The following is a 27,681-nucleotide window of genomic DNA, read 5'->3' as shown; positions in this document are numbered from 1 at the left end:
GTAATTAGCAGTAGAAATGGGAAGAAACACTAAACAAAAATGGCAATAAATAAGTACATATCAATGATCACCTTAAATGTAAATGTACTGAATGCTCCCATAAAAAGACACAGAGTAGCTGATTGGATAAGAAAGCATGACTCATCTATGTTGTTTAAAAGAGACCCACCTCACAACAAAGACTCACATAGGTTGAAAGTGAAGGGATGGAAAAAAATTTTCCAAGCAAATGGAAAGCAAAAAGAAAAAAGCTGTGGTAGCAATTCTCATATCTGATAAAATAGATTTCAAAATGAAGACCATAACTAGAGACAAAGATGGCCACTACGTAATATGAAAGGATCTATCCAACAGGAAGATATAACCTTGATAAACATATATGCACCCAATATGGGAGCACCAAAATATATTAAAAATCTTCTAGAGGACTTCCAAGGAGAAATCGACAACAATATAATCATAGCAGGGGACTTCAACACCCCGTTGACAACACTGGATAGATCCTCTAGGCAAAAAATTAGCAAGGAAACAGAGACTCTAAATGAAGCACTAGACCAAATGGATTTAATAGATATCTACAGAGAATTACACCCCAAAACTACAGAATACACATTCTTCTCAAGTGCACATGGGACATTCTCAAAGATAGACCACATGATAGGACACAAACTAAATCTCTACAAGTTCAAGAAGATTGAAATCATATCAAGCATCTTCTCAAATCACAATGGCATGAAACTAGAAATCAATTGCAACAAGAACATGCAAAGACATTTCAACACATGGAGGCTAAATAGCATGTTATTAAACAATGAATGGGTCACCGAGGAGATCAAGGAAGAAATTAAAAACTTCCTGGTAACCAATGAAAATGAACACACAACAACACAAAATCTATGGGATGCAGCGAAAGCAGTTCTGAGACGGAAGTTCATAGCACTACAGGCCTACCTCAAAAAAGAAGAAAAATTTCTAATTGAATGTCTAACCTCACAACTTAAAGAAATAGAAAGCAAACAAAAAGAAAACCCCAGAGCAAGTAGAAGGAAGGAAATAGTAAAGATCAGAGCAGAAATAAATGACATAGAGACCAAAAAATCAATTCAAAGGATCAATGAAACAAAGACCTGGTTTTTCGAAAAGATAAACAAGATTGATGGACCCTTAGCTAGACTCACCAAGACACAAAGAGAGAGAACCCAAATACACAAAATCAGAAATGAAAGAGGAGAAGTAACAAATGATACCACAGAAATACAAAGGATCGTTAACAACTACTGTGAACAATTACATGGCAACAAATTCAACAATCTAAGCGAAATGGACAAATTTCTAGAAACACACAGTCTCCCAAAACTGGAAAAGAGATAGAAAACTTGAACAGACCAATAACAACTATGGAAATTGAAGAGGTAATCAAGACTCTCCCAGCAAACAAAAGCCCAGGCCCAGATGGCTTCATGGGGGAGTTTTACCGAACATTCAAAAAAGAACTAACACCCATTCTCCTCAAACTATTTCAAAAAATTCAAGAAGAAGGAAGACTTCCAAACACGTTCTATGAGGCCAGCATAATTCTAATTCCAAAACCAGAAAAAGACACTATGAAGAAAGAAACCTACAGGCCAATATCCCTGATGAACATTGATGCCAAAATCCTGAACAAAATATTAGCAAATCGGATCCAGAAATACATCAAAAAATTATTCACCATGACCAAGTGGGATTCATTCCAGGGATGCAAGGCTGGTACAATATTCGCAAATCAATAAACGTGATACACCACATAAATAAGATGAAGAATAAAAACCACATGATCATATCAATACATGCTGAAAAAGCATTTGACAAAATCCAGCATCCATTTCTGATAAAAACGCTCAGCAATGTGGGAATAGAGGGATCATATCTCGACATAATAAAGGCCATATATGAAAGACCTACAGCCAACATTATACTCAATGGACAGAAACTAAAAACATTTCCATTAAGAACGGGAACAAGACAGGGATGTCCACTTTCGCCACTCTTATTTAACATTGTACTGGAAGTCTTAGCCACAGCAATCAGACATGAAGAAAAAATAAAAGGGATCCTTGGAAAGGAGGAAGTGAAACTGTCATTATTTGCAGATGACATGATATTATACATAGAAAACCCTAAAGACTCCATCAAAAATCTACTAGATTTAATAAAGGAATTTGGCAAAGTAGCAGGATACAAAATTAATGTCAAGAAATCGACGGCATTCTTGTACACCAATGATGAACTCACAGAAAGAGAAACTGAAAAAAAATCTCATTTACCATCGCGCCAAAAAAAAATTAAGATACCTAAGAATAAACTTAACCAAAGAAGTAAAGGACCTATTTGCAGAAAACTACAGGTCATTGAAAAAAGAAATAGAGGAAGATATAAAAAAGTGGAAGCACATACCCTGTTCATGGATTGGAAGAATTAACATAATTAAAATGTCCATACTACCCAAAGCAATCTATAGATTCAATGCAATCCCCATCAAAATACCAACGACATATTTCATAGAACTAGAACAAATACTTTAAAAGTTCATATAGAACCAAAAAAGACCCCGAATAGCCACAGCAATCTTGAAAAAGAAGGACAAAGTAGGTGGGATCACAATACCAGATATCAGGTTATACTACAAAGCTACTGTAACCAAAACAGCCTGGTACTGGCACAAGAACAGGCATATAGATATAGACCAGTGGAACAGAACTGAAAACCCAGAAATGGACCCAAGCAATACGCTCAATTAATATTTGACAAAGGTGGGAAGAGCATATAGTGGAGTAAAGACAGCCTCTTTAATAAATGGTGTTGGGAAAATTGGACAGCTACATGCAAAAAAATGAAACTAGACCATCAACTTACACCCTACACAAAAATAAACTCAAAATGGATAAAAGACTTAAATGTGACCTGTGAATCCATAAAAATTCTAAAAGAAAATGTAGGCAACAAAATTTCGGACATTATATGGAGCAGAATTTTCACTGATACATCACCTAAGGCAACAGAAATAAAGGAGAAAATGAACACATGGGACTACATCAAACTACAAAGCTTCTGCACAGCAAAAGAAACAATCATCAAAATGGAAAGGCAACCCACTGTATGGAAGAACATCATTGCCAATGAAGTATCAGATAAGGGGTTAATTTCCAATATATATAGAGTGCTCATACAACTCAACAAAAGGAAGACAAAGAACCCAATTAAAAAATGGGCAGAGGAGCTGAATAGACACCTCTCCAAACAGGACATACAAATGGCCAAGAGACATATGAAGAAATGCTCAACATCACTAATCATCAGAGAGATGCAAATTAAAACAACCATGAGGTATCACCTCACACCTGTCAGAATGGCCGCCATCAACAAATCATCAAACAAGTGTTGGCGAGGGTGTGGAGAAAAGGGGACTCTAATACACTGATGGTGGGAATGCAGACTGGTGCAGCCACTATGGAAAACAATATGGTGTTACCTCAAAAAATTAAAAATTGAACTTCCATTTGACCCAGTGATCCCACTTCTAGGAATATACCCTAAGAAGCCTGAAACACCAATCAGGAAGAATATATGTACCCCCATGTTCATAGCAGCACTATTTACAATAGCTAAGATCTGGAAACAGCCCAAGTGTCCATCAGTAGATGAATGGATAAAAAAGCAGTGGTACATATACACAATGGAGTACTATGCAGCGGTAAGAAAGAAAGAGCTCTTATCCTTTGAGACGACATGGAGAGACCTGGAAAGTATTATCCTAAGTGAAATAAGCCAAGCAGAAAAAGACAAATATCACATGATCTCACTTATATACGAAATATAATGAACATAACAGTCTGAGGAATATGGTAGACCCAGAAACATGGAAGTAGGGCACAGACTGACATCCCTCAGAAGAGGGGGTGGGGGGAGGTGGGAAGAGATAAACCACAGAACTTATATGCATGTATGCAAGACCAATGGACATGGACAATTAAGCCGGGGATCGGGTGGGGGTGGGGTGGGGAGGGGGGTGCCAATGGGTAAAAAAAGGTGAAATATATGTAACAAAAAAATAAATTAAAAAAAATAAAAAAACTGAAAACAAGTTTCTTTCTTTGGGAAAGAATACTGTGGTGAGGTGGAAGGGATCAATAGTATCACTACATGTCTATCTTAATTTTTTACAGCATGCAGGAATTTTAAAACTAGGTTAATAAAAATGAAACATAATAAGGATAGAACAAATTAATATTGTAGAATGAATGAACGTAGAACTGGAATTTTGAATGTGCTGTGTCCCACTAAACTTGGGAACAACTGCAGCTTTGAAACACTCTCCTGAGGGTTCCAAGGAACGTTGAAAAGACTGTGTATCAGTGGAAAAGATAAACCAAAGATCTTATATGCATATATGCACAACAAATCAACATGGACACTAGGCTGGGGAAAGCAGGGGAGGGGTGGGAGTGGGAAGGAGGGGGTTAATGGGAAAAAAGGGGGACGTCTGTAATACTTTCAACAATAAAAAAAAAAGAATCTTACAATAATAAATTTTTAATTCTTTCCTGCAAAAAAAAAAAGGCTGTCTAGTAGTCACCCAGCTGCTGCCTGTGCAGGTGCTGCCAGCAGAGGGCGCCCCAGCTGGCACGCAGGCCAGGCAGGCCAGCTCCACTGCAATTGGAAAATTTCTTTGGCAGGAACAAGTGTCAACTAGTATCTGGGGGAATATATTAAGACAAGAATGGCTGTGTGGGGGCTGTGGCAAGCTCATGGCCACAGAGCTGAGGGTTTTATTTTTGCTGAGGACACGGTGGTAGAGGAAAAATGGCCCTGGAGACGAGGCAGCATCATTCCTGGTAAGTTATGGCCTCTGGACCCAGCATGCGCCTCTGTGCAGGAGGAGTTATAACCACAGCTGCCTCATCAGGGTCACCCAGGGCTGCACATAAGTCCTGAGGACAGTGGCCTGGCCGGTGGTAAGCGGACAGCGATGCATAGTCAGCATACAGGGTGGCTCTGGGCAGGTTCCCCGCCTTCTTCAGAATCAGTTCTCTCATCTATAAGGGGAAGGGCTCGACTAGCCCACTGGCTTCAACTTCCTGAGTGGGAACAGCTTTGAGAAGCTGGTGAAAGCTTTGAACTAGTGAGTCCAGAAAAATGCACGTACCCCCCTCCTCACCATTTGCAAACAATTTCCAGGGGCTCCCGGCCACCGGGGGCCCCATGGACTCAGGCTGAGTGCTCCTGGAATGTGTCTCTTCTACCATTCATATGCTAGTTCTCAGAGACGCTCATGTTCTTGACAGGATTCTTCGTGGAAAAGAACAATAAGAGGTGGGCTATTTCCCATCGTGTATCTCTCTGTCCCTAGGGACAGAAATGACTACTTCTCAAAGAAAACACTAAATGTCTTCTTTTCTTTCATCCCCCTCCTTTGGGGGGGCACTTTTTTTTTTTTGCTATTAGCCTTGTTTACTTTTTGTTTTCTTCCATCTGTGGTCTGGGTCCTAGTAAGATGCGTCCAGGTCAGCTCTGGAGATGAAAGCCAGAATAAGAAAGTGGAAAACAATGGAAGAAAGCAGAAGGCATGGTTGATGTGTTCTTGTTGGCGTTGCTATGTGTGTGCCTGTGTGCTTGCCTTGGGCATTCTCTTATTCTCTAGGTAAAATATCAGAGGCCCAGAGAGGTTAAATGTCTTGGTTGAAGTAACACAGCTTTCAGAAGGGATTATACATTCAGCCAGCATGAAATGAAATTTATTGATAGTCTCTGTGCTGGGCTCTGGGAATGGGCAGCAGATACAGTAGTTTAGATTTCTGTCTCCATGGAGCTTTTGCAGTCTGGTGGGGAAGACAGAGGCCACACTTTCTGTAAATTCTTTCTCTCAATGGTGACAGGTTCATTGGAGGACTGAATAGGGGCTGAGGTAGCAGATGGAGGGGGATGGGAAGTCAGCAAAGGCTCTCCCAGGAGGAGCATTTATAAAGAGATTGCCTTTCGAAAATGTGGGAGGTGGGGCCAGAGCTCCAGGCAGAGAGAAAGCCCCTTGAGGTGGGAAAGATGGGCTTATCTGCGGGACTGAAATTTGGCTAAGGACACTGGGGCACAGGGCAGCAACTGGGCTGCGGTGGGCAGAAGCCGGATCACCCATCACTGAGCCTTTGTAAGCTGCTCCGGAGTCAGATCTCCCTCCCATAAGCAGTGTGAGCATTTCAAGCTGACTTACATTCTGAAAACACCACTGGCCTTTTGCTGCAGCGTCAATAACTGTGATGCAAGAAGAAATATCTTTATCATCTCAGTAGTACTCAAAGGGTGGAGCACCCCCCTCCCCGGATGTTTTTGGTTGGAAAAATAATTTATGCTGAGCTCTGTCGGTGTTGAATGGGTGGGGCTTAGGGATACTATAAATATCCCAGAAAGGAGTGATAATTCTTCCCACTGAGGAATTGTCCTGTGTCCCAGCCTGACTCGAATCTTCCCACCGAACAGGAATGGAGGTGGAAAAGCCTGCTTATAATGAACTCATCCTAATTTTTGTTTTTACACATACACATACACTCAAAGTATTTTTGGCACTTTTCCAGGGAAATCAAGGAAATTTTGTTACCAAGACTTGTTTATCGATCCAAGAAGTCAGTTCACCGGTACTCAGGCCTCTGGGTCGCCGACGCCACAGTGGATTATGTGGCTGTCCTGGCACGACTCTCCGGGGGGACCCCTTCTTAAGGTCTAGTGCAGTTGTGCCTGGAGCTTCACATTTTGAAATGATATTATTATTGATTAATGTCCTTGTATTTCCCCTTGATAGGATGAGTTGATTTAAAGATTGTTCGATGGGTCGGATTGTTAGATTATCTAAGAATTTCACTTCAGGATAATAAGGGGTGTGAGGACTGTGAAGTAAAGGGGGTTTGGGCCGGCGGGTTTGGGAACCCCTACTCGGTCTTCTGCAGTGCAGCCAGACTGGGGAGCTGCGGCTGGGAGAGGTCGAGGGTCTTGCTTGCTCATTGCGCAGTCAACATCGAGTGGAGCCGGGGATGTAAATGGCACAGCCAGGTCTTCCAGCGCTTGGCAATGCTGTCTCTTGGGACCTGCAGACACCTGTCCTTTGTGACGAATACCTGTTGTGATGGGAAGTGCTTACCCGTCCGAGTTCCTTGTCCTCCAAGGCCAGGACGCCCGTGCTCTCCGTGAACAGCTTCACCTTCACGGCGGGCAGTGCGTGGGTGGTGGAGAAGTCGCCCTGGGTGCCCCAGCTGTGGACAGAAGGAGAGAGGTCAGTGTGGAGACCTCTGCCTTGACAATGCTAAACTCAGACGCCTTCTTCCTGGGCTGGGTGACAGCAGGGTTAACCGCAGGCAGCACTGGCTGTCGCTTCCTCCTCTCCTCCCCGCCAAAGCTGTCAGAGTGACAAAAAGTGTTAATTAACTTGTTACGCAAATGCAAGACAGATGCTCAGAAAGTTGCCACGGGTCTTCACAGAGCGCTGGAAGGAATCATGAGCAGTTAGCATGAAATCAAGTTGGTGAGAACTTTCCCCCACGCACCTGCTCTGCCTACGAACCATTCCCAGGTAACCACTGATAAATATGCCTCGCGTCCTTGGGATCCCGAGTTCCGAGAAGCTGCACTTCTAGACTTTGAGATGGGGCTTCATTTGGTCCGGGCCAAAACCTGACTTTAAAAGGAGATGGCACGAGCAGTGGGTATTGGGGTGGTAAGGAGCCCCATTTCTTTTGGCATTTGAAAATGCGCTGAATAGAAGAGTGAATGGAAGTCAGCCCTGTCCTGAAAGACAGAGGGAGTGATGTGTCAAGTCCCTTCCACACTCAGTCTGCAGGCATCTGAGTCTGGGGTCGCCCCAGAGGAAAGCCTGGCTCACGTGGCATCTGGGAAGAGTACCAGGCAGGGCAGCCACGAGCCCCTGGTGGGCTCCTCAGATGTGGTCTCCTTACCCACTCTTCACCGTTCTTACTTATTGTTACAGGGCGATCTTCTGGAAGTGTCGACTGGATGGCATTGAGCCCCTAACCCTTCCACAGTACCCGGTCCAGTGCCCACAGGATGGTCCCCTGTCCATCCGCTCCAGTGCCATGGGCATCCTGGCTGGGCCACTTCAGGCTGCTGCAGGCACCGTCCCCTTTGCTGCTTCTTCCCACCCCTCTTCTCGTGACGAGACACCACGTCCCCAGCGAACATGCCCATGATCCCCTGTGGCACACTTGACTCCAGTGTTCAACTCTCTTACACACAGTAGTTAATCTTCTGTCCTAGCAATCACTGGATTTTTAATTATTGATTTGTGTGATTGTTTAATAGCTGAATCCCTTATTATTCTGTAAGTTCCATAAACGCAGAGATTGGGTTTTATTTCCATTGTATACCTAGTGTTTGGCTCATAGAATACACAATAAGTTTTGTTGAATAAACACATGAGGCCAAATATATATTCTTTTACAAAACTAGGAAACAGGAATAGGTGAAACATTGTATAGAGATGTTTATTCATTTTGCCTTCTATGGTGGCCAATTTCCATATTGTAAAATATTATTTTTAATTACTCTATAATATTGTACCTTATGGATGCATTATCATGTATTTAATCATTGTTCTATTATTGAGACTGGGATAGACATTTCTGTTTCGATTTCATCTCTATTATTTCCTTGGGATAGAGCCCCAGGTGGGGGATCATCTATGTGTCAACAGACACGATGGTGTTCCCACAGTGCTGCAGAAACCGCGCTCCTCTGTGGATACTGGCCAGCCTTGGGACACCTGTGACCACGGTGCTTTCTGTAAAGTTGGGGACTGTCCTCTACCGTCAGAGAATGAGGGTGCAAATCACAGGGCTTCTTGCCATCCTCGGTGTCCCTACTTACTGTTTCGTCTGGCCTGTTTTGTCATTGTCTTTTTCATGGACATTTCTTTTTACTAGTGGCACGCTTGACTATTTTCCTCTGTTCGTTGGTTGTACTTTTGTTTTTGGCTAAATGATAGAAATCTGACTTCTAATCTTGCTGTTGCACTCGAGCGCAAAGTTGTGAGGGCCCTCGAGAGAGCTGACGAGAGCACAGAACCACGGGGAGGGGAGGGCCCGGTCCTCCTGCGTGTGAGTCATGAGGGAGCACGACAATCACAACAGAGAAAGGAAGAGGTCCCGAGGCCACCGGTTTCAAACACAATAGCAAAATGTTAGATGTATAGATAGAAACTCTTGTTTTTTAAACATTCTTAAAATATGTTTTTATTGACTTTTTTTTTTTTATCCTCACCCGAGGACATTTTTCCATTGTTTGTTCAGATAGAGCGGGAGGGAGAGAGAGGAAGAGAGAGAGAGAGAAACATCGACGTGAAGGGACACATCGAGTGGCTGCTACCCGCCCGCACGACCAACCAGGGCCGGGAACAAACTGCAACCGAGGTACTTGCCCTTAGCGGGAACTGAACCCGGGTCTCTCTGTACCACAGGCCGACGCTCCAACCGCTGAGCCAAACCAGGGCTTTATTGACTTTTTAGAGAGAGCGGAAGGGAGAGGTAGAGATGTATCCTCGTGAGATACATCCATTAGCTGACTCCTGCACGCCCCCTACTAGGGATCACCCTGCGACCCAGGCATGTACCCTGACTCGGAATCAAACTGGGACCTCTCAGTCCGTGGGATGACGCTCCATCCACTGAGCCACACCGGCCGGGCTAGATAAAAACTTTTAATTTTGGTCATCAGCAGTTGCAGCAAGCCCCTAAATTAGGGCGAACTTTGTCCTAGCAAAGGCACCGTGACAAGGCATAGAGCTTTGAACCAGACACCCTTAGTTCAAATCCTGGTTAGTCACTTACAAACTGTAGGACTTGAGGCAAATGAATTTATGTCCCTGTATCTCAGTTTGCTCAGCTACAAAGTAACCCCATTTCCCAGAGGAAATAGTGGTAGGCTTGGGACAGGATGAGGACACAGCACAAGTGGCTGCCTTCCCTTCTCCATATAAGGATGTGCGAGGCGTATTGTCGTAACAGCCATGACCACTCATATTTTTGTTATTTATTCAACACACATCTAGTGAGCACCTCCTAAGTCTGTCCCTTTCCTGGGCAAGCAAGATAGACATTGACCTTCCTACTGTACAAGGTAAGTAGTAAAACAGCTATTATCATCCTTATTTCACAGATGGAAAAACCGAGAAGGAACTCGAGATCTTGCATATTTTATGCCAGTGAATTGCAGCTAAGTTGGGCTAGAACCCAAATCTCTTAATTCCTAATGTACAGCTCTCACTTCTATTATTGTCATGATTATTAGTAACAAGCACTATTAATGATTAGCAATATTGGCAAAATACATGAGCACTAATTTATTATTTATGATTCACTGTGCTATTAATCTCTTTGGGCATTTATCATGGTCATAGAGATGAGGGGGATTCCTACTGGAAAACAAAATAGTTCTGGAACGAGATGCTTTGGCACTAAGCTACAGAGGGCCTGGATCCCACTGCCCTGGGGCTCCCCCACACTGCATCCCCTGATACTGTCCCTGGACCTGGTTTGTGGGATTTTGTGGCTTGCTCAGCAGGCACTAACCCATTCCTCCTGAACCCCTGCTGCTACCCAAAGATGCTCAGCTCATTCAACAAGGCTCGGACTGTGGGCAGGGCGAGGCCCCCAAAGCCCGGTCAGCTGATGGAGTTCAGGCTGCCGGAGGCTGCCTGGCCGCCCCCGTCCACTGGACAGTGATGCTTTTCCTTCCCACTAGGCCTGCCGCCGTGCTTTGGGCTTCCTACCACGACCCCTGGCTCACCTCAAGTTGTAGGTCACTGCTGAATCCCACTTTATCCATCAGACTTCAAAACGGTAACCCGGCCCAGCGGGCAGAAAGAGAAACAGTCTGATCGGAATGGCTGTCATTTGAGGGCCCCGCGCAAAATTGGAACGCAGGGCTCCTTATTCAAAAAGCACAAAAAGTGTCATCTAAGGTACCAAGATACACAGCATTTTCCTCTCTCTGAGTATTTCCTTCGCTCAAATGCGTGTTCCAGTGTTTCATCAAACTTCACTTACAAACACAAGTTCAAGGATAAAACCACTAAGAATTTCAAGATGGCAACAACAGACATTACATCTGACGGTCCTGTCCAAGCGTGGGCCCGTGCAGCCGACTGGACCACAAGCCCATGAACCAGGCCCTGAATCCAGTGCCCCTCCCGTCTGTCCAGTGGGACTGAGGACGGCAGCGGCAGGGGCCCGGACAGGGGAGGGACACAGCGGAGCCTGGCTGCCCTGGTGTCTGCATGAAACCTTTGCCCCGCGCTCCAGGCACTGGACTGTGAAAACCACTCCTGGCTTCTTTTGGTCAATGCTTTCTACTCTTAGGAATTGAGGAGGTTTCATTATCAGCACCCTTCCCTGTCCCTCTCCCCTGTGGGAAGAAACAGAAACGTCCACTCCTTGTTTTTCCAGCCGTGGAGAGACCTCTTTTTATAATAAAAACAGCTAATATTTACTCAGATTACTATGTGCAGGGCACAAATCCTATCTCAAAAAGGTTACAGAGTCATACATACATTTTATCTTGATCATCCTGTAAAAGGCTTATAATTACACCCCCATAGTTACAGATGAAAAACTGAGGCTCAGAGAGGTTAGTAGTGTCAGGGTCTGGCTCCACCGCCCACCTCATACCCTGCTGCCTCATCACCTTCCTCCCCCTCCCCCAGCTCCCTCCTCCAACATCAGTTACCTGTGTACCTCCCCCCAGCTCCCTCCTCCAACATCAGTTACCTGTGTGCCTCCCCCCCGCTCCCTCCTCCAACATCAGGGACCTGTGTACCTCCCCCCAGCTCCCTCCTCCAACATCAGGGACCTGTGTGCCTCCCCCCAGTTCCCTCCTCCAACATCAGTTACCTGTGTGCCTCCCCCCAGCTCCCTCCTCCAACATCAGGGACCTGTGTGCCTCCCTCCAGCTCCCTCTTCCAATATCAGGGACCTGTGTGCCTCCCCCCACTCCCTCCTCCAACATCAGGGACCTGTGTGCCTCCCCCCAGCTCCCTCCTCCAACATCAGTTACCTGTGTGCCTCCCCCCAGCTCCCTCCTCCAACATCAGTTACCTGTGTGCCTCCCCCCAGCTCCCTCCTCCAACATCAGTTACCTGTGTGCCTCCCCCCAGCTCCCTCCTCCAACATCAGGGACCTGTGTGCCTCCCCCCAGCTCCCTCCTCCAACATCAGGGACCTGTGTGCCTCCCCCCAGCTCCCTCCTCCAACATCAGGGACCTGTGTGCCTCCCCCCAGCTCCCTCCTCCAACATCAGGGACCTGTGTGCCTCCCCCCACTCCCTCCTCCAACATCAGGGACCTGTGTGCCTCCCCCCAGCTCTCTCCTCCAACATCAGTTACCTGTGTGCCTCCCCCCAGCTCCCTCCTCCAACATCAGTTACCTGTGTGCCTCCCCCCAGCTCCCTCCTCCAACATCAGGAACCTGTGTGCCTCCCCCCAGCTCCCTCCTCCAACATCAGGGACCTGTGTGCCTCCCCCCAGCTCCCTCCTCCAACATCAGGGACCTGTGTGCCTCCCCCCAGCTCCCTCCTCCAACATCAGGGACCTGTGTGCCTCCCCCCAGCTCCCTCCTCCAACATCAGTTACCTGTGTGCCTCCCCCCAGCTCCCTCCTCCAACATCAGTTACCTGTGTGCCTCCCCCCAGCTCCCTCCTCCAACATCAGGGACCTGTGTGCCTCCCCCCAGCTCCCTCCTCCAACATCAGGGACCTGTGTGCCTCCCCCCAGCTCCCTCCTCCAACATCAGGGACCTGTGTGCCTCCCCCCAGCTCCTCCTCCAACATCAGTTACCTGTGTGCCTCCCCCCAGTTCACGCCTCTGTGTCTCGATCCAGGTAACATTAGTTCCGTGTGCCTCAGAGGGAGAATTCTGTTTCAAGTCTGACGGGACACTGGGCTACTCCAACTTCTCGGTTTGGGTTTACTTCACAGGTCAGTGTACTTCACAGTGCGACACACCCACAGACGGTCAGTGGGTCAGCGGGTCAGCCGGCGGAAGCCACGCCTCCCTGGGCTGAGAGTTGGTGAGTGCGTCCACCTCTCACTGTCCAGTCTCCTCTGCTCATTTCTGCTCCTTTGCTGGCCCCTGACTGGCTATTAAGATGAATAGCTCTTCTTAAAAATTTCCCGAAACTGATATAAAATTATACTTTGGAGAGGCTGATGGTTGGAAAGGTTAACTGACTGACTTCTCTCTGAACACAAGGTAGACAAAGTGCAGGGGTGAGGCGTCCCCTTCTGTGGCCCCATCCCCTTTGGTGACCCCACTTCATCTACCCCTGTACTCACACTGCGCAGCTCGCTCGCAAACATGCTAACAAATAGTCACCAATTATTGAGTACGCATGGTTTGCCAGGACCTGGGCTGATTACTTTTGATGGATTATCTTAATCCTTCCGACAGCTCCGTGTGGTCTATTCTGCTGTTATCCCCACTTTTTAAATGGAGAAACTAGGATTTGGAGCGATTAGGCCACGGGGCCAGGTTCCGGCGGTCGCAGAAGTGGAATTCATCCTCGGTTTCCGAAGCCCAAGCCCATGGATTAAAGCCCAGAGCTTTTCTGCCTCTCAACACCTGCTAACACCGCATTCCAGGGTCGTCTGAGTGTCTCGCTCTCTTTGGATGATGAACACCTTGGGGGCTGGGAGCATAGCATGATTTTTTTTTTTTTTTTAATCTCCTGCCCCCAACACAGGGCCTGGTATATGGTAAATATTTAATGACTAGGAAAAAGTGTCAAATTCAGAATAACCGTGTCACCAAATTCAGGGGATTCTGAAGGTGAGTGACACATGAGATAACCGAGGGTGACCCTCTTTTCGGCCACACGGAGGGCTGGATCTCCTGAGGACCGGCTGTGCTGGGAGCATGTCACTCTCTGCAGCCCACGCAGCAGCCGGCAGCCGGGGACACCCCACGCACAGCAGAACAGCGCTCCGCGGAGCCAGGGTAGGGCCTTGGAGGTCAAGGAGCCCTTAGCTGATGAGGCCAGGGCTGGAAGCAACGCGATGCCAAAGGTACAATGAGAGAAAGTGCCACCAAGTTATAAACTATTATTATTACTCTGGGTCTTTTCAGCCATCAGCACACAAGCACAGACTATAGAAATGCCTTCACCCACAGTGGCACCCCCAAATATGAAGAAACGAGTGTTGAGACCTATCCAAACCAAACACCTTTTGCAAGAGGGTAGAAAAAGAACAGATGAACAGTCGGCTCCCACCTCCACGCACTCCGTTCTGCATGTACTCCTGGACCCTGCGCCCTGGACGGAGCCCTGACTTCGCTGCTTAGGGATCCCGCCTAATCAGCCCTCCCCTTCTCCCTTCATTGACAAGACTTCCCGAATGCCTGCCACATGCAAACCACGTGTGAGGGTCTGCTGTGGCTCCAGGGGTGAACGAGATATCTGGACTGACCTAGGACATTGCATTCTACTTAGAGAGATGCCATGTGCAGAAATGATTACACTTACTAGGCGTGTAGTTTGAGCCTTGGCTTTTACATCCGAAAATTGAAGGTAAGAACGGCACTCACCCCCTGGCCGGTTTTGCTCAGCGGTTAGAGCATCAGCCTAAGGTCCAGAGAGACCCCAGTTTGGTTCCCACTACGGGCATGCACCTCGGTGGCAGTTTGTCCCCAGCCCTGGTTGGGGCATGCGGGAGGCAGCCACTCGGTGTGTTCCTTTCACGTCGATGTTTCTCTCTCTCCTCTCTTCCTCTCTCTCCCTCCCACTCTATCTGAACAAAAAGTGGAAAGGTGTCCTCAGGTGAGGATAAAAAATAAAAATAAATAAATAAATAAATAAACAAATAAATAAATAGACGGTACTCACCCCAGAGGGTCCATGGAAGAACAAGTAGGAGATAAGCTCTCACATATACCTTGTTCAGCTCAATACCCAGCACACAGAAAGCACAACAATATGTCTTTCATGTCTGGATTATAGACCAGAGTTGGTAAACGATGGTCCATGGGCCAAGTCTGGCCAACCACCTGCTCATGTGGCTTATGAGCTAAGTATGGTTTTTACATTTTTAAATGGCTGAAAATATTCAAAAGAAGACTAATATTTGTTACACATGAACATCATACAGAATTGACACGTAGTGTCCATAAACAGTTGTATTGGAACAGAGCTACGCGTTTGTTTACATGTCGCCTCGGCTGCTTTTGGGCTGCAAAGCCAGAGTTGAGTAGCTATGACGGACCATATGGCCAATGAGCCTAAAATATTTATTTTCTGGTCCTTTCCAGAAAAGGTTTACCAGCCTCTACTACACACAGTTAAAGCGCTGGCTCAGTCTCATGGGGATCATTTTATTTTCATTAGCAGATTAGAAGTGCGCTCGGCCGAGTGCACCCGCGAGGTTGAGCTGTAAACACCGTAGACCGGGACAGCTCCCTGCACGCGAAGCAGTTTGCGTGGGGGGCCCGGGGCTCTCTCCAGCAGTCTTAGCACATCGGGAAATTTGGGATTGTGTATCGTAGTGTTTCAGACACGTGGTGCCCAAATGCTGCTTCCAGACCTGCTCGGGCTGACTCATTGAGTCACACTACATCATTATTAATACCAAACAATAAACATGAGTAGCAGATAATTCATATTTTGGGGGGTGGAGATGACTTTTAAAGTCACAGCACATTATTTCTCCAAACCTGTTCCACAGTGCCACTGCTTTGAAAGTGAACACTTTGATCTGGGGGAGAAACCAAGGGAGAGAAATGTGCTCGCGAGGAGGGGGGCAGAGATCCACAGGCAAGCACCCTTCCACTGTGTGTTTGGGGAGCATCTGCTTCTCACAGTCACATCTCTGTTTACTATTTAAAGCCTCTTATTTGCGGAAGCCTCCTCAGACCATATGTTATCAACAAATGTTGTTAATCAAATACAGTAATTTTCATTAGAATTTCCCCCACCCTCCTCATGAACAAAAAACAACATTTGCCACAAAGGGAATATACCTCCCCAAATGACAGCAAACATCCCCTGTGAACCTTTGACAGCAGAGTGATATTTACAAAGGGGTCTGCGAGCAAGCCAAGAACTCATCCCCTCTCAGCAAACAAGGACCCTTGGAGAATTGGATTTTGTGCAGGTTGGTGTTGGGGGATGATGTCATTAGTTGCCATGGTGATGCTCAGCATAAGGCCATAATTCATGCCACGAAGCCTGGATTTGCATTTATGCCAGGTATATGGTTCATGTGAGCTGGGTGTTAGATTGGTTTGGTTCATAAAATTAACTGTGGGCTTTAACAAGGGAGAAGTGTCATTTCAGGGAATGAAAATGTCCTGGTCCCGTTGCCAAGAGGCAAAGTTAATAATTGCCTGGAGATGACTGCATCAAAACCTTTTGGCCGTCCTACCAGGCAGGCTGCATGATGTTCTGTGCCAAGCGAGTCAATGGTGCCCTCGAAGTGTGTCTCATGTAAATAAATGCCCAGGATGGGATTCGGGGCCTCTGATGGACTAGGAAAGCTAAACTACTCTTATCTGCATAAATGAGATGTTTGCTTTGAAGAAACTGGGTTGCCGGAGATGAAGGCTCAGGTTCGCCTGCTTGACATTTCCACCGCAGTGTCCCCTCCCCAGGAGCAGGAAAGCAAATGTGCGCAAACCTCAGCTCGAACTTTCTTCCCTCACATCTGTTCTTCTCAGACAGCCCCACTCAGTCAAAGGAACTCCAGCCACCCGAACATACTCTTGTTCCCTCCTCTTCCCCCCACATCCACTTCATCACCGGGTCTCTCATACCCCCACATATAACATACATTGCTATGGAGGAAAATAAATCAGAACATGGAGCTTGGAAGTGCAGGAGGAGGGTGGGGAATATTTAAATACAGTGGGCAGCAATTATCACCTGCATTTCTTCTCTCTCTCTCTCTCTCTCTCTCTCTCTCTCTCTCTCTCTCTCGTCTCTTCCTGCTAAAATGTGAACTGCACAGGGGCCGGAATCTCCGTTTCCCTCGTTGTGTTATCCCCAGCACCTAGCACTGGCCATGCTCAGTGGGCATTTGCTGAAGACATGAATGAACTGAATTGTGGATTCCTCCACACACATATATACACATGTGGAGATGAGATTCAAGTTGAGTTAACTGTGACAGTGCTTTATGGATTTATTCTTGAATATGATTAAAGAGGAAGTTCAAGAAAACTCTATATTATAAACTTCAGAAGGACAGGGACCAAGTCCATCCGGCTGTTATATTCCAGTGTTTAGCTCAGTGCCAGGTGCATGTCGAAGGCCTGATGGAGTAATATACACAACACTTCATTCACATACAGCAAGTCTGTGTGCCAATCCTGATTTTCTCTTTAGATGTGTGGGCTTGGACCAGCCACTGGCAGAGTCTCAGTTTGCTTACCTGTACAATGGGGGCTAATACATTTTTCTGTTCTAAAGATAAAATCCTGGGTATTTGATTTCTAGACTTCCTTTTGATTCTTTCTTAGAGTTTCCATCTCTCTGCTCATGTTACCCGTTCTTGCATGTCGCCTACATCCCTCCCCCATTAGTGCCCATGTTAGCCATAGTTGTTTTAAATTCTGTTTGATAATTCCAGCATCATGGCCACATCTGAGCCCGGTACCGATGATTGCTCTGTTTCTTCAAATATGTGTTTTATTTCTTAGTATGCCTTCTAACTTTTGTGGAAAGCTGACTGTGATGCACTGAGTAAAAGGAACTTGGTGTGGCCCAACCGGTGTGGCTCAGCGGTTGAGTGTCCACCCATGCACCAAGAGGTCACCGGTTCAATTCCCAGTCAGGGCACGTGCCCAGGTTGTGGGCCCCATCCCCAGTGGGGGGCGTGCGGGAGGTGGCCAGTCGCTGGTCTCTCTCGTCGATGTTTCTCTCTCTCCCTCTCCCTTCCTCTCTGTGGTCCCAGCAGCGGTCTCTGTTCCGCCTGCTGCTGCAGTCAGCTGTGATCTGTACCTGTCTGTCTGTCTTTCTAATCTTGGGGGCAGTGGTTTGCCCTGAGACCTAAATCTGGATCTAAGAAAAGCTGCCGATTTTTCAGTTTGTTCAGCCGTTTTCTTGTTGTGGGGACGGGAACCAAGACTTCTAAGCTCTATATGTGTCTGACCGAAAACCAGAAATCCATTAGAGTCTGGGTATTTCAAGATCCTATCCAGCCCAGAGAGCTTAGATGGTATTCTTCACTGGAGGATGACACATAAGAAAAGGTGTAGGTGGTCAAAGGAAAATCTGAATGGAAACCCCATGACTGGGGCTAAGTAACAGGATGGTATGGGATTAGGGAGGTGGGGCTGTGTGCTGGGGGGGGGGGGGGGGCGTGAGGCTGAGGTCAAGGGTCCCGGGGCTCGTGGGGTGAGGTGAAGTGGGGAGGCTCTGTCAAGGGCTAAATCACAGAGGTGACAGCACATCACATGGCCTGAGCGTCTCTGGGATGGAGTTCACAGGGTGGCCCAAAGGTATCCCCGTCACTGAAAGGAGGCGAGGACTCTGTCACTGGGAACGAAGGAGGCTCCCCTGCACGTCCACACCTAGCTGCCTTCCTCCAGTCATCACTTTATTCCAAGTCTCAGGACCTCTAGAGAAAATGAACTGCTCACTGCATGACAGGCATCCTCCCCACCAGCCCAGTCTCCACCACATCTCTCTCGAGGTTGCTGGGAATACATCTGCTCACTTCCTCCTCTCCATGACTCAGCCAACCAGCTCCCATCTAGTTTCCCACACCGGGCTTTTCCCTGTAATTGCTCTTATGACCTGAGATTTCCATAAACAGCTGGGAGGCCCTCTGGTTAACTGTGCCTTTAGAACTTGAATTGGCCTTAGGACACCTTGCAGGCTCCAGGATGCTCTCGGGTGCACAAAAGGCACACTGCAGTGAGCTAGGCCAGAACTGTCAGGAGGCCCAGGTCAGGGGAGTTAGAAACCGCAGAAGCAGGGGCACGGATGCATGGATCAGATTGACAGGTCGGAGGGGTGCGGTGGGGCGACTGGATAAGAGAAGGTGAGGAGAATAGCCAAAGAACATATGTGCATAGCCCGTGAACACAGACAACAGTGTGTTGATGGCCAGGGAGAGGGGTCCGGGGGCTGAGTAGAGGGGGCAAGGGGACAGGAGGAATGGGGACATCGGTAATAGGGTCAAAAACAAAAATAAGGAAAAAAAAAAAAAAAAGGGAACTTGACCAGGAAAAAAAAGAAAAGAAAATGCATCGCAAGTCTCTCTCTGTGTTCCAACCAGTCCCACGGAGGGTGTGACCCCCATGAGCCAGGATGCTGGAGAGACAGAGCAGGCTGAGCTGGAAGGAGCCCACGTGGGCCTTACCCGTCACCACCCGTGAGGGAGCTGCTGCCGCGAGGAGGTTTTGGAGTCAGACTGATCCGCTTCTATCATCTAACAGCTTTATTATCTCAGACGAACGTACTACCTCTCAGGTTTCACTTTTCAGGTCTATGAAATGGACACGTTCCCAGCATCTGCCTTCCCCAGTCCCTACCCCCGCCCTCGATGAAATGGGAGAAGCTGAGTACAACGGAAGTTCTCGCTGAAGGGCAGCTGCGTTGTCCAGCAGCTCAGGGACAAGGGAGTCCGGCTCTGGCAGCCCAGGATCCACACCAGCTGTGCCACTGTCTACCTCAGCGACCGAGCAGCTGCCTGACCTCTTGCAGCCTCTCCTTTCTCACCTCTCTGATGGGTATAAGAACGGTGCTTCTCTCTGAGCATTCTCTTGGTAGAATTAGGTGAGAAAAGGCTTCCCAGCCTGATCATCAATAAGCCCTCCACAATTATCCAGTGACATCTCAGAGACACATGAACAACTTAGTCCAAGTGCCAGCCTGAGAATAAAACATCAAGATGTGAGCTGTAGCCCTGGCTGTTGTTGCTCAGCGGTTAGAACGTTGGCCCGTGGTCCGAAGGGTCACGGGTTCAATTCCAGTCAAGGGCACATGCCTGGGTTGCATGTTTCTCTGGCCCCAGTTGGGGTTGTGCGGGAGGCAACCAACTGATGTGTCTCTCACATCGATCTTTCTTTCTTTCTCTCTCTTTACCTCCCTTCCACTCTCTCTAAAACAATTAATGGGAAAATATCCTTGGATGAAGATTAACCAAACATTTTTTTTTTGCTCAGTCTGGGCAAAATAAAATTGGGGCTTGAATTCAGGTTTGATTTTTTTCGCAAAGAAGAAGGTGCTGGGAATTCATTCTCACTTTCTTGGACTTCCTCCGTTCTCTGAGTGCCGGGAACGCGCTGCCCCCAACCCTACCTTTCTTCGCTGGCCTCCCGACTTAGATCAGGTTATTATTCAAAGAGCTTCATTCCTCCAGCCTTCCCCAAGAGAGTTTTCTTCCCGCCCCACTGGTGCTCGGTTGTCCACATGACGACTTGCTTTGGCCCCCTCTGGGCAGAAGTATCTCTCTCCACAGCTCGACTTTGAAATCATCCATGTGACTTTTTGGGCTAACAGGGTACTAGCAGGTGTGATGGAAGCAGAGGCTTGACATGTGCTGGGGTGGCTGGGCCGGCTCCTGTGCCACTGTCGTCGCCCTGAGCAGAGCTTCCTGGGCAAGGCGTCTGCTGTCCCTTAGACCTGGATCCCAGAAGGAACTGTGTGAAGCAGGCCTGAGCCCAGCGGACCACGAGAAGCTAAGACCAACCAGACCCAGCTGAGCCTGGCATGACTCAGCCAACCCAGCCAATCTGCAGATGAGTGAATGAAATAAGTGACTGTGGTTTGAAGCCATTCAGTTTTGAGATGGCTTGTTATAGAGCCTCAGCTAACTGATACCGTGCCCTTCTCTGTGACTTGACCACATCATCTTGCTTCTATTCTTCGTCCTGTGGATTGGGCTGGAGTCCTCAGTTAGAATAGCACATCCCGGAGAGCCCAGACACATTTTATCTTCCTTTCATACAATTAAAAAGTCTATTACAGTCACTCAGTCAACACCAGCCTAATGACCTTGCTGGCTTGGAAAAGCGGTTCCCAGCTCTCATGTTCCCAGAGGACAACTGCCTTGTTTGCAGTGGCCAACGAGGCAGTGTCTCCGCGGCGTGAGAACTGGACCGAGGCCTGATCGCGCTGGCCAAGGCTGCCACCAGCCCTGTGTCGGTTCCCTAATGAGCGAGAGTGTCAACACGTCCGAAGGCCAAGGCAGGCAGCCAACACCTCAACCCACTGGTGCCCGAGAGCTCCCAGAGGACGTCCTAACCACATCAAAGGCACTACAGAGCAGGCCTCCCACATGGACGGCAAGGAGCAGCAGACCAACCTCAGCAGCATTTGGGTGCCCCCAACATTTGTGGCTCCGAGTGGGTATCTACGCTGTGGTGGGCATACAGAGGTGGCACTCGGGGCTCAGGGACGGCCTTTCAGAGCCTTGGCTGCCCTCCCACCAGCCAGCCCCATCCTGTGAGACCTCCCGGTTGCCTTTGAGGGGATTATGGGAGCTGTTGTTGGTTTTGCTTTCATGGGCTGGGTTCCCATCATCCCACAGGGAACGGTCCCTGAGGACACTGTTGGGAGCTGTGCTTGTCTCTGCCTCCAGGTCACAGACGCCAGGATCGCAGAGGGAGGTGGTGAACGGGCCAGCTGGCCAACGCCCCTCAGCAAGGATGCTTTCTTAAAGCATTGGGGAAGATGTTCTCATGGCCACGTTCATGGCAGAGGCCCAATCTAGAGGCAGAGAGCTGTTCTTGCAGTGACAAATCTCAGCTGTGGAGAAACATCACCGCCACTTGACCAGACCATGACCTACTGACACCGTCTCAGCAGAGTGAGCATACTGCCTACCTTGCCGGTCAAACCCGTTCTCCCTGGGTCCTCTGGGGCCTAGCTACGGTCACTGTGGGACTCCCACTCACATAACAGTAAGCATACTAAAGGTACTCCGGAACACCTGGCAAAATAATAACAAACCAGATGAACACTGAATGAGTTGTAACCAACTAGTAGACAGAGGTCACATTTAAGGCAATTAATTCAATATTATATGTGCTTTTGCAGTTATCTTTATTTTAGAGTTAATCCATTTCCTTTTGAGGCTTGGATCGTTTCCTAGGCTCCCGAAAGGCCTTTTTGCCCAGACACTGTACCTACTTGAATCTAGCAGGTGAGATACCTCTGCTGCCTCTGGCCCAGGTGTGTCTGAAACTCCGTGACTGACATTTGGTTTTCACTCCGAAATAATAAATTTGAAGGCTCAATAACTGATAAGAGCCAGAATTAACTTTAATTTCCTTCAATGCCAACCTGTACACACCCTCCCAATAGAAATCAGTTTCATGTCCTGTGCCCAGGCTGAGGGTGTGGGCAGATATTTCTCAGGCGCGGCTGTCTGCAAGGTCCATCTCCTCCTCTTGTCTCCACACCAGGGAGACATTGAAGGAAGGAGCTGGACCAACGGTGCCTGCAAGGCCCAGCACAAGGGCCAGTCTCTCACCTCGAGACTAGGTTTTCTCACTTGCTGTGGATCGACAGCCCACAATTTGCCTTCCTTAGCCCTCTGGGCAGATAACGGTTGCAAACCAGTTCAGTGCCCTCATGGCCTTTGCAAATGTTGGTTTTGTTTTACAGTAGAGCCTTTCATTTTTTTGTCACATCAGCCTGCCTGCTCCCTTCCTCCCTACACCCTCCTATTCCTGTTTGGGGGTGGGATCCCGGTGGGCAATGAGGTCCAGTGGAGCCTGTCAGCTTCTGGTGCCTCTCTGTTCCCATGGCTCCCACCATCAGGGGCTCTACGCTGCTTTTCAAGGTTGCCACCATGCTGAGACTCAGCACCTTGGACACCGAGTGGCAGAAAACCAAGCCAGGTGTGGCCTGTGAGGAACTCTAAAGACGCTGCGCCTAGAAGTGTGGGCTCTACAGTAAGGTGGCCTGGTTTGAGTCTTGGCTTCATCCCTTAAGAACTGGGTGCTTGTGGGCAAGACACACAACCTCTCTGAGCCTCAGTTTCCTCATCTGTAGGCTGGGAATAATCCGAATGCCCACCTCATGGAGTTGTTATAAAGAACAGATGATGTCATTCAGGGGAAGCACTAGCAAAGTGAATACATGGCATGGCTGAGTAAGTCATCGTTATTAACAGGGTCCCGGAAGGGACAGTGTTTGAAAAGTTCCTTTAAAGATCCATGTGTTTGAATTTGGAGGCCTTCTTGGAGAAGGCCGTGACTGAAGTCATAGCAAATCCTGTCTTTGGCATAGCTGGGTGGTTATGACCAACTATAATGTGCTTACCATCAAACTCCATGCACCTTGATGAACTTCTTTACAGACTTTAAAAAAAAAATCAACTACATAAAATCATTCACATAACAAGTGAAGCATGAGTTTCCTTTCCCAGCTCTCTTCTGCCTCAATGGCCCTGTCTCCTCAGTCCCCCTGGTTGCTTCTCTTCATTTTCTCTCTAAACCTGAGCACATCCAGCCCTCAGTCTGCAGACCTCGTCTTTCTCTGTCTACATGAGTGCTTCTCCATGGGGGTGGTCTTGTCTCCTCCCCTGATACACTTGGCAATATCAGGAGACATGTTTGGTTGTCATAACAGTGGTGAGAGGGTGTGCTGCTTCTCACATCTAGTACGTAGAAGCCAGGGATGCTGCTACATGTCCTACAACACCCAGGAGAGTCACCAACAACAAACAGTAATCCATCTCAAAGTGTCAATAGTGCTGAGTTTGAGAAATCCTGGTCTATATCGGCCAGCTACTGATGTCTAACAGGCAGCTCCAACTTAATATGTTTAATATTCAACTTTAATCTTCCCCACCCCAAATCCAAATTGCACCCCCCGAAGTCTTCCTCAGGTCAGCAGTTGACCACTCCAGCCTTCTAGTTGTTCTGACCACAAGTTTGGAGTCATCTCTGACTCCAGCAAATCTGTTGGTCCTATCTTCAAAATATAGGCAGAACCCAACCACTTCCCACCACTCCACTCATCCCATCCTGGTCCAAGTGATCGTTATCTCTCCCCTGATTTATTACAATAACTTTCTAACTTGTTCTTCAACATTTCCCCCATGTCCCTCAAACCCCAAGGAGCTAGGGTGGGCCTTTAAAATGTAAGACAGCTCTGATCACTTTGCTTCCCCACCTCAGTCAAAATAAATGACAGTCTTCACTATGGCTTTCAAGAGCTCACACGAGTTAGACCTTCATTGCCTCTGACCCTTACATTTTCATTATTGTTCATTCAGGTCCAGGCACACTGGTCTCTGCTATTCTTAAAAAGTCCTAAGCATGCCCTGGCTGGTTTGGCTCAGTGGTTAGAGCGTCCGCCTGCGGTCCTGAGAGACCCGGGTTCGGTTCCCGCTAAGGGTATGTACCTCGGTTGCAGTTTGTCCCCGGCCCTGGTTGGTCATGAGGGTGGCAGCCACTTGATGTGTCCCTTTCACATCGATGTTTCCCTCTCTCTCTCTTCCTCTCTCTCCCTCCCACTCTGTCTGTCCAAAAAATGGAAAAATGTCCTCGGATGAGGATTAAAAAAAAAAGTCCTAAGCATGCTTCCACCCTAGGATCTTTGTAGGTTCTCTTCCGTGTGTCTGAAATGCTCTCCTGCAACATTCTGCGTAAATCATGTTCCAGGCTCTGCCCAGAGTTACTTTATCAGTGATATCTTCTCTGAGCATCCTGCATAAAATAGAATCCCAGCACTCTGTATTCTCCTGCCCTGCTCTATTTTCCTCCTTAGCATTTAATTGTCCAACATTCATTTTATTTTTGTTCTTGTCTGTCTGTTGCCTGTCTCCCCTCAATAGAGGCCAAGCTCTGTGGAGGTCAGTGGCTTCGTCTGCTCTGTTCTCTGCTGTATCTGTATCTAGAATGATGCCTGACTCATTTTAGACACTTCACAAATATTTGTGGAATAAATAATCAATTTTGAAATAGGTGTCAGAATAATTTCTATTCACCGTAACTAGAATATATTCCCAATGCACTAGGCCAGCTGGGAATCTCTTCTTCGCCACGTCTATGTTGTGTAACCATGGGAGGCTATTTAAATTCTTTAGATCTTAGCTTCCTTATCTGAAAACTCATCAGAGTTTCAATTCCTAAGCCATTATGAGGTTAAAAGGAATAAAATACATAAAGCATTTGGCACAGTGTCTGAGACATACCAAGCGTTCTATAGATGGCGACAGGGGTACTGGAGTGACGATGATGGAGCTTTACATGGGAGTGTTATCCAGTCTAGACAGGAGCCCAGAAAGAAGTTCCTCTGTGGCTGCCCAGCTTCAGACATTCTCCTTGAGTCCCTACCTGCTTCCTTCCTACCCATCCTTGCTAGACTTGCCAGGCCAGGTCCAGAGTTCCCTAGGCCTCTGATTCCACTTATTTTAATCCACATCATTCGGTAGATAAGGGACTTTTGCTGAAGAAAACTGTTATGTCAGTAATGCAGATGAGTCACTGGGCACCAGGCAAATGACTTCTGCTCTGGACTTGCAAGATGACAGGCTGGAGCCATAGCACAACTTTGGGAACAGCCGGGGATAGATCGGAGGGCTGCCCTGTCGCTCGCTCCGAGCTTCCCAGTGAATGAGACAGGGCTTATTGATTTATTGCTCATTTGTTCATCTTCTCACATATTCACCCACTCATCCAATGCATGTTGATCACCTTATGTGCCAGGTACTGTTCTCAGCTCGAGGCAAGACTCGGTGAATAAGACAGAGAAGGACCCCACACGCATGAAGAAGTTCTTATTGTTTGGGCGAGACAGAAAATAGCCAAATAAATAGACATGATTTCTGAGAATGATAGGAGCTATGAAGATAGTGACCAGGGTCATGACACAGATAATGGCTGGGGCGGGGCCACATTAGTAGGATGATCAGGGCATGTCCTGAGAACGTGGTGCTTGAGCTGAGACCAGAGAGGAGGGGCCCCCATCGAGCTGCTCACCTCCTTTTCTGTCCCCTACTTTAGTGCAGTAGAGAGAGAGTGAGGTGGGGAATCATAGCTTCAAACCCATCAAAAGGGAGGAACCTAAACTCCTGGTCCCCAACAACCTGAAATACTCAATGAGTGAATGGGTTTGACATCCTGGTCATCAGTTCATCCCAAAAGCTATAATTTATCAAGCACTTGAACCAGGCAATGTTTCAAGTGCTTTCCACATATTATCTCATTTACTCTTCAAAGTGATGCTATGGGATATTGCGGGCTGTTAGCCTTGTTTTCATGGATAAGAAAACTGAAACTTAGAAATATGAAGTAATTTGAGAAAAGTCACATATTTTCTATGTGGTAGATGTGACTTCCTCTTCCTGATGTCTGAGCCCCATCCTTAGCCACTTTACTTTGATGAACTGACTGCGGGATCTGCCAGCAGACCCTGCAGTGCTCCATGTATGAGGGTAGGTGGGTGGGCGGCAGGCAGAAAGACAAACTGGGTTGAGCCATTTGAGCCCTGGACCTTTCAAATCCCCTTCTCCAAAAGGACAACTTGTGACTCCTGCTTGTAAAGTCAGTGTCTGAGCTATCATATAGAAGTCGTCGTTATTAGGAAGCAAAGCTCTAAAATAAACCAATAAAGATAAGCACTTCAATCAATGATCCTTGTTGACCTTGTAGTTGATGATTTCCTGAAGGTAGAGAGCCAAGGACCTGGCCGCTATTTGAATAGGTGTTGTAGCTGGGCAGGCATGAAGTTTGCTGGCTAAGAGGAGCTTAGCTGCACCCCTCACCCCCATCATCTTCAGGAGTCAGTATTTGTTGTCTGGCCCTTGTAAGCATTTGCATTTGCAATCCCTGCTGCAGGGAACAGGGAGCCTTTGGCAGGGGAGTGATGTAACAATTATTGCGTTTGTATGTACATAACGTGTACATAGTGATGTAATCATGATTATGTAACATTTAGGAGCTGGAGCTCTGGAATCAGACACAGCTGGGTTTCTATGTTAGGCATAGGTGTTGAAACAGATATGGCAGACCACTAAGAAGCTCTGTGATCTTGGGGAAGTCTCCTAACCTCTCTGAGCCTCAAGTTTCTCATCTGTAAATGAGGATATAACAATGTCTATCTCTTTGGGGTATTGTGAGGATTAAATGACACAGTGAATGTTATGGGCTCAGCATAGTGTCAGGTACCATTGAGAGTTCTCAATAATGGTTTGTGATTTAGGATGATAGCTGGTCAAGAATGTACAGAATAGCTCAGAGGAAGGGGAGGCTGGGAGCATACGATAATTTAGATGGGACAAGATAAGAATCTCAAAATCATGAGTTGAAGGAAGGATGAGTGAGGTACTAGAATAGAAAATTTCAGGCTCTGTTCCATACCTACTATGCAAGAATTTATATAAAGCATCTATTTTTAATAATCATCCTTAGTGGTTTTGCCACCTGGCTCTGTTTGGGGGCTACTGTAGAGGCTACAGTTCTTATCAGCATGTGGACCAAACAGCAAACAGGCCTTTGCTTAAGGTTCACAAAGATGAACATCAGACAGGCCTTGGTCTCTCCATCACAGATTACCCCTTAATACTGCATGGCCCTTGACGGAGGAAAGGGTAATCACTCAGTTCCTTGAGATGCTGACCATAGGTAAGTTCTTTTCTAGTTTGAGAGCCATTGCTGGGTGCGTCGCAACAGTGGCTCTTGGAATGACGATTAGAAGTTAAT

General features: G+C 47.3%; 1 protein-coding gene across 17 annotated transcripts in view; it reads right to left on the bottom strand.

Annotated features, from left to right (window-relative positions):
* Positions 1-27,681, bottom strand: part of CADPS (calcium dependent secretion activator) — a 479,176-nt gene that overhangs the window by 186,527 nt on the left and 264,968 nt on the right. For all 17 annotated transcript variants that reach the window (XM_036266617.1, XM_036266610.1, XM_036266613.1 and 14 more), the window contains exon 7: positions 7,166-7,277. In XM_036266617.1, coding sequence (XP_036122510.1) covers positions 7,166-7,277 — 112 coding nt within the window. The remainder of the gene's footprint in view (positions 1-7,165; positions 7,278-27,681) is intronic.

The sequence above is a fragment of the Molossus molossus genome, unplaced genomic scaffold (assembly GCF_014108415.1).
Source record: "Molossus molossus isolate mMolMol1 unplaced genomic scaffold, mMolMol1.p scaffold_m16_p_18, whole genome shotgun sequence".
NCBI lineage: Eukaryota > Metazoa > Chordata > Mammalia > Chiroptera > Molossidae > Molossus > Molossus molossus.
This window is presented reverse-complemented; position numbering and strand designations above follow the sequence as displayed.